The 12949-nt window shown below is 35.6% G+C and overlaps 1 protein-coding gene across 1 annotated transcript; it reads left to right on the top strand.

Moving 5' to 3' along the window:
• Positions 1-7098: 7098 nt before the first annotated feature.
• Positions 7099-7867, top strand: LOC113362078. Its single transcript, XM_026605075.1, has 2 exons — positions 7099-7423; positions 7515-7867. The coding sequence occupies exons 1-2, from the start codon at positions 7270-7272 to the stop codon at positions 7739-7741; spliced, it is 381 nt and encodes a 126-aa protein (XP_026460860.1). The 5' UTR covers positions 7099-7269; the 3' UTR covers positions 7742-7867.
• Positions 7868-12949: the final 5082 nt, after the last annotated feature.

Consider the following 12949-nt stretch of genomic DNA (forward strand, 5'->3'; position numbering starts at 1 on the left):
ATGGGTTGAAACAAGAACCTAGAGCCTGGTTTGAAAAACTTACCACTTCTCTCATTAGAAAAGGTTTTTCAAGAGGTGGAGCTGATAAAACCTTGTTTACCAAAATGGAGGGGGAAAGATGTTGTCATTACTCAAGTCTATGTAGATGATATCATTTGTGGATCAACTTCTGAAAAATTTGCAAAGGACTTCCAAGTCTATCTTGCTAAAGAATTTGAAATGAGCAATGTTGGTGAATTAAAATTCTTCTTAGGATTACAAATTCAACACCATAAGGATGGAATTTACTTATCCCAAGAGAAGTATGCTCGAGATCTTGTGACAAGGTTCGGCCTGGATAAGTATTCTCCAAAATTGAAACCTATGCCCACTACTGGTAAACTACATAGAGATGAGAAAGGAGCAAAAGTGGATCAAAAGATGTATCGATATATTATTGGTAGCCTTTTGTATCTTACAACTACTAGACCTGATATTTCTTTCAGTGTTGGTTGTTGTACTAGGTTTCAGGCGAATCCAAAGGAATCTCATCTTGCAGCTGCAAAAAGGATCATTCGATATATTAATCACACTGCCGGGTATGGTCTATCTTACACTTTTGATACTAACACTGACCTTTCTGCTTATTCATATGCTGATTGGGCAGGATGTGTAGAAGACGGAAAAAGTACATCAGGGGGTTTCTACTATGTAGGACTGAATCTTGTAGCTTGGCATAGCAAGAAGCAAAATTCTCAATCCCTGTCTACATGTGAGGCAGAATATATTGCTGCTGGATCATGCTGTACTCAACTCCTATGGATGAAACAAATGCTAGATGATTATGAAGTTGATACTGGAATAATGAAGATCTTTTGTGGTAACTCTAGTACGATTCGAATCACTGAGAATCCCGTTGAGCACTCAAGAACAAAGCACATTGACATAAGGTACCATTTTATTCGTGATCTCTATGAAAATGGTATCAGAAGTATGGAATTTGTGCCTTCCGACCAACAATTGGCTAATATTCTTACCAAACCATTAGACACTGCTAAGTTTCAACTCTTGCGGCAGTCTATTGGTGTTGTTTTGGTTCATTAAAACGTTTCTATAACTCTTTCCCCTATGCTTATCTCTATCTTTTGGGCAATTGAGTTTGAAACTCCAATAGGTTTATTCCAGTTCAGTTTCTATAGAGTTGTTTTTGTTTCGTTAGTGTCTTTTTTGTTTCAAAATCCTTCTTTTCTTTCGAAATTAAGGTCGCACTTGTTTTTCCTTCGGGAATGACATCAAATGTGGGAGAGTTCTTTTGAACTTGTGCTTAATGGTCATATCTTGAGGGGTGTGCGGATGTGGAATTTTAGAGGGGTTATCTTGTATCTTTAAACTCCTTGATGAATGCATTAAGCTTCTGCTTTATGATTGCATCTAAATTAGTTGGTATATATTTTTCCTTTTGTCATGAAATGTCTCTCTCGTAAATTTAATTATGATCCCGTTCTTGTACCTTTGCCAATTTTATTGACAAAAAGGGGTAGAATTAATATGCAGTTCACACTACAAATACATATGGTTTTCGGATCATTGTGTAAGGGGGAGTGGTTTCCATGTGAGATGGAGTATTGACTAAGGGGGAGTGATACATATCACCATAGTATTATTGTTGAAGTTGTGATACAATTGAACTTTGACGCTGTGTAATAATACAAGGACACTATATAATAATGATCGAGACCAATGCTTTCCCATTGTTATATCTACGGATCTTCAACAGTGGTGATGCTAAACTTACAACCTTTGGGATCATTGGAGTACTTGGAAGTGACGAAGATTTCGAGGAATGTTGAACATTAGACATGTGGAATTGGAGCTACTAAAGTTTCTTTATCTTTTTTGTATTCCATATGTATTGATAGTTTTGTCACTAAAATTGACAAAGGGGCATATTGTTAGAGCATTGCTCGGTCGAACTCGCATGCGTTGCTATCTCAAGAATGTTTGTCAATGTTAGTGACCAAAACTATAAGTCTTGATTTCTAGTCTATTATAGCTAAGTCTCGGACTAGGATAGAAAGTGTAGTTGAACTCAAGGACTTCATGGAGATTCATCATACAAGTAAAATAACTACTCAAGGAACTGGTGGAACTTCTCGACAAAAAGGTATGTGAAGACTTGAACTTATCTATCACTCAAAAGTCTATCTACTCTATCTTCTACTCTTTGAGACAAGAAGTCGTATGCTATATATATAGACTTTGATTATACACATTTTCTATTTAGAGTCGAGTATACCTCGCCTATCTATATCTCGAAATATGAGTTGGTAAGTTTTTTGCGTTAACCAAGTTTATCTTTACCATGTGACGAAAGTCATGATATGTTTCAATCATCTTGAAAATTGCTTTGACGAGAAATGGTGTAACAACAAGAATGTTTCAATGATTGAAATAAGAGTTTAGATTACATAACCAATGGTGGACATAAGCATTATTGTGGAAACACGTTTATGTATAAGTACTATTCCTTGAACCAAAGTTTGCGAACTTTGTTGATCAAGAGAACCGGAAGAATGGCGTGAGCCAAGTCCGCGAACTGCCGAAGTTCTCAAACCCGAGAATTTCTGCTGGGGTTGACAAACTACTTGCATGAAACTAAGTCCACGAACCCAGTCCGCGAACTGGCGAAGTTCTCATACCCGAGAATTTCTGCTGGAGTTTGTAAACTCTGCCCGGTAACTTAAGTCCTCGAACCTAGTCTGCGAACTTGAGAAGGTTATATATCTGAAGATGATCTTTGAACTTAAACTTAAAAAGACTAAGTAATGCAGATTGCAAACCGTGGCTATAAAAGTTCATGAACCGATTCGAGTGAATCAAATCATCTTTGGTTCAATTGTGTCTTGTGTAGTACATGAGATTTTCTTGCAATTGAACAACTCTCTTACTAGTTCATTTGAAGTCATTTTAACTAGTTATGGTGAAGAAGAACATGGTTGATATGAAATGATCATATGGATAACCTTTGGTTAACTATTGTTGAACCAACAAGTACATACGTTTGGGTACGGTTAACAAACCTAGAAGCTTGCATTATCAAGTGTGTATAACAAGATAAGTTTTCGATCTAACGGTTGATAAATATTATCTAAATCAGGTTTTCATCTAACGGAGGATATTGATTCCTTTGTTACCAAGGTAACTTAATTGCAAACCCTGATTTGAAAGACTATATGAGAGGAACTCTAGAATATGTGCAAAACTAATACCCACACCTCACGCGTGATACTAGTTTGCATACTAGAGTCTGTTCTCCTTTAACCTTTGGTTTTCTTCTTCTAAAACTAGGTTAACAACTTAAAGGCTTCATTGGGATTGTGAAGCCAGACAAATATTACTTTTATCGTAGTTGTGTGATCTGATCTTGCATCATGTATCGTACGAGTACAATCAGATTGATTGGCTTGAGATTGATATCTCCGATAGGCAAGATATAAAGGTAATCACAAACATCTTCGTCTCATTGTTTGTGATTCCACAACATCTTGTATCGCTACCATACGATTAAGATTGTTGTGAGGTGATTGATTACTCTAGGATATTCTTCGGGAATATAAGACCGGATTATCAACTGGTTCCTGTTCACCTTGATTATTATCAAAAGACGGAACAAAACCTTTTAGGGTTTATCTGTGCGAGACAGATTAATCCTTTGATAAACTTGTCTGTGTGAGACATATTTGTTTATTGTCAAAGCCTGCGATTTTGGGTCGTACCAACTCTTAGTTATGGGTGAGATCAGCTAAGGGAATCAAGTGCGCAGTAACCTGCTGGGATCAGAGGCGTAGGGAGTACAACTGTACCTTGGATCAGTGAGAGACTGATTAGGGTTCAACTACAGTCCAGTCTGAAGTTGGCTTGGAGTAGGCTAGTGTCTGTAGCGGCTTAATACAATGTGTGTTCAATTTGGACTAGGTTCCGGGGGTTTTCTGCATTTGCGGTTTCCTTGTTAACAAAATTTATGGTGTCTGTGTTATTTCTATTTCCACATTATACTGTTTATCTTTATAATTGAAATAATACAGGTTGTGCTTTAGATCATCAGTTAGACTAATCCAACCTTTGGTTGTTGATTGTCATTGATTGATTCTTGGATATTGGTCTTTGGTACCATCCAAGTTATTCCTTGTATTTGATTAGAACTCGCAGTTCTTGCTTGAGCAAATCAAATCAAGAAGAGAGAAATAAACTCGTTGATATACTTTTAATTGATTGAGTCTTATTGATTCTCTTAAAAGTATATTCGAGTTTGTCCATACAAATTGCTAAGCAAAATATTGGGTGGTGTTGTTAGACCCCGCTTTTTCAATAACCATAGCATCAGTTCACTAACTAGCGCAATAAATATCATATGGAGTTAATTTCAAAATCTAAGTTAAATCCCATTTGGCCCATTCACTGTATGAAGGTGATTGGTGATGGTAAGAACCATTATTCTCTCAGGATGTGAACAGAAAGAACAACGAAAAAGTGAAGAAGACGACAGGTCCAAGTGAATATTCATACCCCCATGCTTTTTGTTGAACGGTAAGATGGACTTTCTTAAACAGGTGTAACAATCTCGTGAACTTAAATATGAGCCGTCAATTAATCACACAGATGGTGTTTTGATTTCCAAGAGTAGTGAGCAGTTTAGTAATTGCGTCCCCCAAAATCTCATCTCCTCATATGAGAAATTGACTATGTGAAAGAGATTTTATTGAAATGGTAGGACCGGACGGAATCTTAGCGGCATGAGCGTTAAATACATTAGGAAAAAAACGTGGGTATTTTCTTAAATGTATTTCTTACATGGGCATCTTTTTAATTTTTTCTTAACTTATTACAGTAGAAACTGACTTGATTGGTGCAACTACGGATTTCTTAAAATGTCGTAACAGAATTAACAAGTAAATTTCTGTTAAGATTACCTTTGGTTGCCTCCACGGGCAATTGTCAATTATTTTTGAAGGTGCCAATTTTGCATTAGTCTACCCACTTGCTCATTAAAATTCGGGTACTGAGTTTATGGACAATAATTCTAAAAGCCCATTTCAGAATTTTCTACAAGTTGCAGCAAATCCGAATATCTTTTTAAAATTTACCCAAATTAAAGTTCAAAATCAATTTTTTCGGTATATCTATGCTAAGGCTAAACCCCAAACTCAAATAAATTTCCAAGTCTTTTCTTTTGTTCCTTCTTTTTGTAAAAAGTTCAATATTTTTCTCTCTTTTGAAACCCGGGCTACCTCCCGGTCCTCCCCCGCTATAAATCACAACGAGAAACGGTGAAAGCTCAAGCCTGCTCAAGTACTACTACCTGGTCAAATTTATAAGTGAACCAATCAATCAACCATTAATTCCTACCTTTTTGTGATTATTATAGTTAGCTCATTGATTCATTTCTTTCTGACCGTTGAATGTGATTCGCTTCACTCCATGGTCGAATATCTTTTTGACTACATTATTTTTGTTAATATTATGAGGACTCGCTAGAAGATAAAAGTTCCCCATTGTTACGTATTTTGTTTGCCCACTTCAAAGGAAGTGAAGACAACCACACATCATGCGTCGTATCGAACACAAAAGTCGATCGTCGATTATATTTTATATTTTCTAACACAACTTGGTAGCATTCTTCGTGCTTAAATTTTTTCCCATCGTTACATTCCTTGAACCTCTTGTTAACTTCTTCAAGCTGTTAATGTTTTTAAAAACACTTAAGTACATGGGCGCTTATTAAATATTAGAAAACAATGGTTGGAAAAATCAAGAATGCTTACCTTCTTTTCAGGACCCCATCCAGTATGATATTCACCTTCAACTTCTGCCTCTTTTGCCGAAAATAACGCCACATCTTTACTTATTCCCTGATATCGTTTTTGCCAAGAACTCCAAGACCGCTCTGGATTATTAGGTAAATGAAGTTCAATATCATCCTTGATACGAGTCCACAACGTCGCCTCTGATTGATCAGCTCCAACACTAAAATCTTGAGATATAGATAAATGAATTTTACACATTGTTACATCTTCGATTGTCGTAAAATTTGGACTTCGTGCTACTCTTGGTGCCATTGTAAGCGAATCCGTGAAAATTTTCCAACTGATTTGAAAGCAGAAACAATATTTCTTCTTATTGGTGTGGATAGTTTGAAGTATTGGTCGTGGGAAAATGTCACAGGATCTCATGTGTATATATAGGTGTTTCTTCCGAAAAAACCGAAATGTCTTCCAAACTTTCCAACGTTCCAAATTATCCAACGTTCCATTTTCTTCAACGTTCCATTTTCTTCAACGTTCCATTTTCTTCAACGGTCGAATTACCAACGGTATAAAAAAATTTCAAAATCAATTTTGTCTAAGTATTTTATTTTATTTTTAAACTCAAGCTTGGGGCGTTAACTATATAAACGCCTGCCGTGGGGCGTTAACTATATCAACGCCGGGATGGGGCGTTAATTATATCACCGCCTGGCATGGGGCGTTAATTATATCACCGCCTGTCTGGGGCGTTAACTATATAAACGCCTGGCGTGAGGCGTTAACTATATCAACGCCTGAATGGGGCGTACACTTTATCAACGCCTGGCGTGGGGCGTTAAGAATATCAACGCCGGGCTGGGGCGTTTGTATAATCTTCGTCTGAATGGGGTGTTCATTTTATTAACGCCTGACGTGGGACGTAGACTTTATCAACGTCCCAACGGGCGAACATTTTATCAACGCCTGAACCGGGCGTAACTTATATACACGCCTCTTTATGGGGCGGTGACTTTACTTACGTTTGACAACAGGCGTAGATTATATATACGCCCGATGCCAAACGGTGATTATACCTCCGCTCCACTATATATAGTTTTGGTCTTGGTCCCAGACCAAATATGGTCTGTAATTTAGTTTTGGTCCAGATTTTAGTCTTTACTCCGTCCCGTTGCGTCTCGTCCCTAGATCATAATTATAGGTTTACTCGTCCATTGCAGTTGCTCTTAGGAACCCAAAAGTGGAATTATGTGGTTATATGCTCACTTGTCATCCATTGCTTTGAACCATCCCATTATAAACACATTGGTTGGTTAAGACTCTATGACACTCGAGCACACAGACTTATTCTTTTCTTTTCGCCCTTGTTGATTTCCATTATTTACCTTTCGAGGCTTTGATTGCATATTTAAACTCAACCATCAAATTTTCTTCAAGCCCATCAGATTACAGATTTTTCTTCGTGTTTCCCGTTATTCCCACTTCTTTAATGGCTTCGATTATGAGCTCACAAGGTTTAGCCTTAGCTACTGCCATGGCAATCTCTGGTTCCCTTGTGTTGATTACCTTATACAAGCAAAAGACATTGGTCGATCAAAATTCTAAGGCGAACGCACGAACATTAAGACCTTGTTTATCTTCAGGTACGTCGAGTTGAGTTTCATTGATCCCATCTTTCAATCAATTACTATATATTATACCTTTGTTGTTCATATAGTTTCTTCATTCGTTTAGATAAGAAAACAAGAGAAAAGAAAAAGAAGAAGAAAGTTCGTTTCGCTGACGATGTGGTTGTTCGAGTTGTGACGGATGATGAGGACATCAGTAGCGAAACATTTAGAAGTAATCAAGATTATCAGTTTGAAGATCGGGGAATCTGTGCCGCAATGCACACGAATCGTTCATCACTTTACCAGGGAATTCTCCGTGATCGAGTTCACCGAATAGCCTATTCGTATTGACAAGTCGCGTTTAGTTGAGTAATTGTTGCTAGTTTGTAAATAATTGGTGGTTTTCCTTCTTTTCCTTTGTAAAGCGTCATTTCAATCGAACCCTCCAGCGAATTCAGACTTATTCGAAGTGGAAAATCATTTGCATATAAACTCTGTTAAATTACTAAAATAGATACCGGAACGGATTTCTTTGATTTAAAATTCCTAACTTAATGCGGTACCCTTACTGCATAATTGTCTTAAAATAACTATAATTCATCACAAAATTGGTTAAAAAGATTAAAATCAACAATTTCTGGGTGAAAAGGATATTTAGATTTTGATACTGTTTAAATGGACAAAAATGTAAAAATAGATGGGATGTAAACAGTTTCATCCTAACCATTTTCAAATATTTTTTCTTATTTTTAATTTAAATCAGGATGCATCCAGTTTAATCCTTGATATTTTTTTAAGTTTAAGTCAGGATGAATCCAGTTTTATCCTTGTATTTTTTTGGTATCCATTTCACTCATACTAATTTTTACTCATCCATTTGAACCATGTTTTAAAAATATTTGGACAAATGACCCATTTTCGGATAATTCATGAAGTTATTAGCTAATGTAATGAACTAGCTAGTGTACTGTTAATCATTTGAAAATGTGGTTAAAGCTATGTTTCTAAAGTGCAAATTCTGTTTATAGTATTTCCAACGGAGAATTAATTGAGTTGAGGTTTGTGGTCATCATAACACCAGTCTATTTTTAACGGAGTATTTTCCCTATTTTTTTTCTTTACATACAATCATAACTGAATTGGTCGATCTTGACTGAAAAAGAATAACCTTTTTTGGATGGACAAATTTGTGGACTACGTATTTTGATCTGATATTTTAATACAACGGGTTATTCATGATCGCATAAAACTAGCATGGGCATCTGCCAATTCGAAGTGCCAACAGAGGACAGAAATAATCGAAGATATATTGGATGCCGTTAAATTTATTTGGGAGCACATACGATAAAGTCTATCCCTTCTGATCTTTTTGTGTGTGATCTATTATCCCTTCTGATTTCCTTTTGAGATCCCCTTGGTTTCAATCAACTCAAAAAGTTCAAACTGCCTCGGCGTAGTCCTTTATGTAGTGGCTGCTAATAGGGGGTACTAATTTGACCGGGGATGTTCAAAAGGTGTAGGATGTTTTGTCTTATATGAAATTTTGTATATCCCCAGGCACATTAGTACACCTGTTAGCAATGTTGGCGCTAAAATTGGAAAGAATTTGGTTGAGAAAACGAGAGAGAAGATAAGAAAAAATCAGAAACCCTAACTTGTCGGCGGTTCAGAATTATTCCATGGGAATGGATATGAGCCGACCACCAACAAAACAATCATCATCTTCATCTCCCCTTTTACCATGTGGTGCTTTATATTCACTTTGTCGATATATTTAAGTTATTCTCGTTGTTTTTCTGCTTACTTTCTTTTTCTCTTGCTTTTTTCTTCTCTAGGATGTGATTTCTTACCCTTATTTGATTAGTTTTAGGTTTGTTTAATTTAGCTTAGATTTGGGTTTTGGCTCATTTATGTAGAGTCTGTTCAAGAATTGGCTTATGAGTTCTCATGGAGAAAATCTACTACTACAACAAAAACAACATTAACCTTAGCATCGGAAACAAAGACACCAAAATCAATAACAAATTCAAGTTTATTATCAACATCATCTAGTTCATCAACGGTTACAAAGACTCCCATGACGATTCAGCTTGACTCAGCCCGATTTAGACCTTTTAATACCGTTTCAGCGGACCTATGTTCATGTTACCGTTACTTTGAAACCTTAAGTTACTATTATTTTGATAATCTTAGTTGTTATAACTTTGTTTCATTAGTTATTAGCAATAGTTGGTTGGAACTAACTAAGGTCCCATTGTTGTTATGTGGAGTGATGCATACTAGTCTAGTTTGGCCACCTGATATTGTTATTGCTTATAAAAAAAACTCTTCTCAAAATCCCATTATTGTTGTTTGCAGTGATGCAAACTATTGTTTGGATAGTTTGGCCACATTATGTGGTTTGTTTTTTTTGGAATTATGAAACAGTTGAAATGTTTGTAGGTGCATAGTTGTTAGGGAAGAATTATGGGGAAAACTATGGATTCCATCACTGTATTATGAACTTGAAAATATCTGTAACGTTTTCCTGACTACCAAAATTGTATGAATGAATGTGCGAAGGATTTTCCTCTTTTTATGAAAAAAAGAAGAAGCAATGTTCGCTCTATGTAGCCTTTATTTTCTTTTTAAAATTCACGTTTGTGCGTATGAGCTTAAAATTGGTATATTCTGTCTGAAAGCAAGTATTATGGTGGAAGAGTTTCATCTTCCATCTTCCATGCCACCTCAGCATTTGGAATCATTTAAGGAAGCTCAAGTCTTATGGTGGAATCATAGACACACTAAAAAGAATAATGTCAGACTTGGTCAATGGTATTTGACTAAAATATTTGCATGGTTGAAATTAAGAGTGGCTTTTCTGTATACATAGCCTGATAGCATGTTTAAGCTTGTACATGGCCTTTGCAACCACAATATTATATTGTTACATGTATTACTTATAAGAAACAAGTAATTTTTTTAACTAATGGTTGGTTGAACCCGGAGATATAACTATTTAGATTTGTCATGTATTGATATTAATGATCAGTAAAAACACCTAAAGTCCGTCACCTAATTTTTCTGGCCTGGTGTGCCTGAATATTTTGATTGGTCGTGGGTGGATATTTTTCTGGCACAAAATTATTAGTATTACCCAGCCTGGTTGTGCCCGATAAAATTTATGGAGCCTTAGGATCATCCCTGACCTTCCCGGCCTGGGTGGGGCATCCTGACCTGGCCCGTTGTATTCCAATTACCGGATTCACAATTCTCTAATACCATTTGAGATACTCTGATTAGTTAGTTATAAATGGGTGGGTTAGTAAGGGACGTGCAATGTTAGGATTAGCTTAGTTAGTTATAAATGGGTCGGGACAAAATCTTTGTCGTCCAAATTTCCATACAATTTTGGCCGATCTTTGATTTGGATATACATACACCATTTTTCCTTAGAATATTGATACAAAAAAAAAACGGCAAATGAATTGTAAAAACAATTTATCATTTTCCCCTTTGATCCGGAGTATCATTGTATGATTCACCTAGAAATCAGTTGATTAAATGATGTTTAATCTTATTAACCTAGAAATCAAATAATGGTGATTGATGACCGAAACATATAATATTTCGATTTTATAAAAACATCATCCAAGAATTGGTAGATTCTGGTTTGATGTTTTTTATTCACGAACAATAACTAGATTCAGTGGATATTACTTACTAAATAGGTCGTTTGTTAGAATTGGTGGTTGTGGATGTTTTTATAAACCGATTGCGACAACAATTTATATAAAGGCCGATTGTAACCATCGGCGGATGAGGATGTTTGTATAAACTGATTGCAATAATCGGCACATATAAAGGTTTAAATTGGAAAATTGTAGCCTATAAAACATGCAGAAAAATTGGGCATTTTCTTAAATCATAATCGGTCTATATGAATGTCCACATCAACCAATTCTGGATTGATGCTCTTCGGTATAAAAATGAAGAAAAATAAGAAAAGAAAGCACAGATGGTGTAATGCATACACTAAAAATACATTGACAACCGATACGTATTTTACGATTTATTTATGATACTTATGTTAACATTGTGACTTCCATAATGAAAAAGTTGGTAGATATTTTGAATTCATGGTTAGATATTATCCATTTTTTTGTCTCTACAAACCACAAAAACTCTTAAAAATCCATTAAAAAATTTGTATCTGTGAGTTACAACAACTCTCTATAATTCTCTCGTAAAGTCACTAGAAATATCTAAATTTCCAGGAAATCTCCAAGATTCGCTCAAATAAAATAATATATGAAAGTATATAGAATTCGTTCGACTACCTCCGTATAACCAGGTTAGCGGTGTTAAAAATTAAAAGTGGTCCATATAACATTTGATGATGCAAAGTGTCCATTAACCATGCCAGTTTTCATGTCCATTTATGGTAAGAAGTCCTTTTTTTTCTTTTTCAAAATCGGTTAGTACCATATGATCAAAGATCCTATTTTCCCATAGTGAGCATTAAATCGAAGCTGCTAAGTAGTAGTGTTCTTGGTTTATCTTCCTGAAACTTGGTGACCTTTTTTTAGCTTTCAAAAAAGTGGAAGTATCATTGTAACAGAATTTGCGTGGAGCTAATAAGGTGCAACTACCACTCAAATACTTCTTTTGTGAAGCTAAAAAGCTACCACCAACAAATTCTATGTGAAGCAAACAGATCCAGAGTGATCCTAACATGGATAATACTTCGCGACCTTGTAGGTTTTGAAGTTGTAACGAACTTGTGTGAATCTAGAGAGGTATATATATCACGCAGTCACTTCTTTTATGAAACACAAAATTGATTAAAAAGACCAAAATCAACAATTCCTGAGGGAAAAAGACATCTAGATTTTGATACTCTTTAAATGGACAAAAATGTAAAAATATCAGGATGTAAACAGTTTCATCCTATCCATTTTCAAATATTTTTTCTTATTTTTAATTTACATCAGGATGCATTCAGTTTCATCCTCGCTATTTTTTTAGGGTTATTTTATTTTTGGTATTCAGGTTTTGTCCAGCTTTTGAGTGTGGTCTAACATTTGTCCAGCTTGGTGTTTGGTACCTGAAATAGACGTTGAATTGCATTGACTATGTCAAACATAACTTCTGTTTGTTAATTACTAAAAAAATTAAATAAATCTAACACCGTTTAGATGCCGTTATCATCCTCTTAATCTGTTTTCTATATATATAAAAAAAGGATTCAAGAACCAGAAGCATGAGATAAAAAGGAAGAACAAAATGTGAGAGAATTTTTTCATCCTCTTCCATGTTCAGATTCAACTAATCAACTTGATTATTCAAGAGAGTATTATTAATAGTTAATGGTACAATATCAACAGATGGGGTATTGATATGTATCTGAGGCACCAAAACAGATGGGATTACTTGATGTAAACAGAAATTGGTTGCTGATAGGAGGTGGTGCTAATTTAAACCACAAAGATGCATGGTGAATTAAACAGATGAGTTTGATGTTAATGCAAGGTTCAGAACAACATCAATTGGAAGAGCGGTTACAAGGGTGTTTATGGT

This window comes from Papaver somniferum, chromosome 3 (genome assembly GCF_003573695.1).
Source record: "Papaver somniferum cultivar HN1 chromosome 3, ASM357369v1, whole genome shotgun sequence".
NCBI classification, from domain to species: domain Eukaryota; kingdom Viridiplantae; phylum Streptophyta; class Magnoliopsida; order Ranunculales; family Papaveraceae; genus Papaver; species Papaver somniferum.

What these genes read in the sequence shown, in the direction of transcription:
- LOC113362078 (XM_026605075.1), top strand. Translation starts at nt 7,270, where the DNA reads ATGGCTTCGATTATGAGCTCACAAGGTTTAGCCTTAGCTACTGCCATG. An exon ending in AAGACCTTGTTTATCTTCAG is followed by an intron (nt 7,424 to 7,514) that starts GTACGTCGAGTT and finishes TCATTCGTTTAG; the next exon opens with ATAAGAAAACAAGAGAAAAG.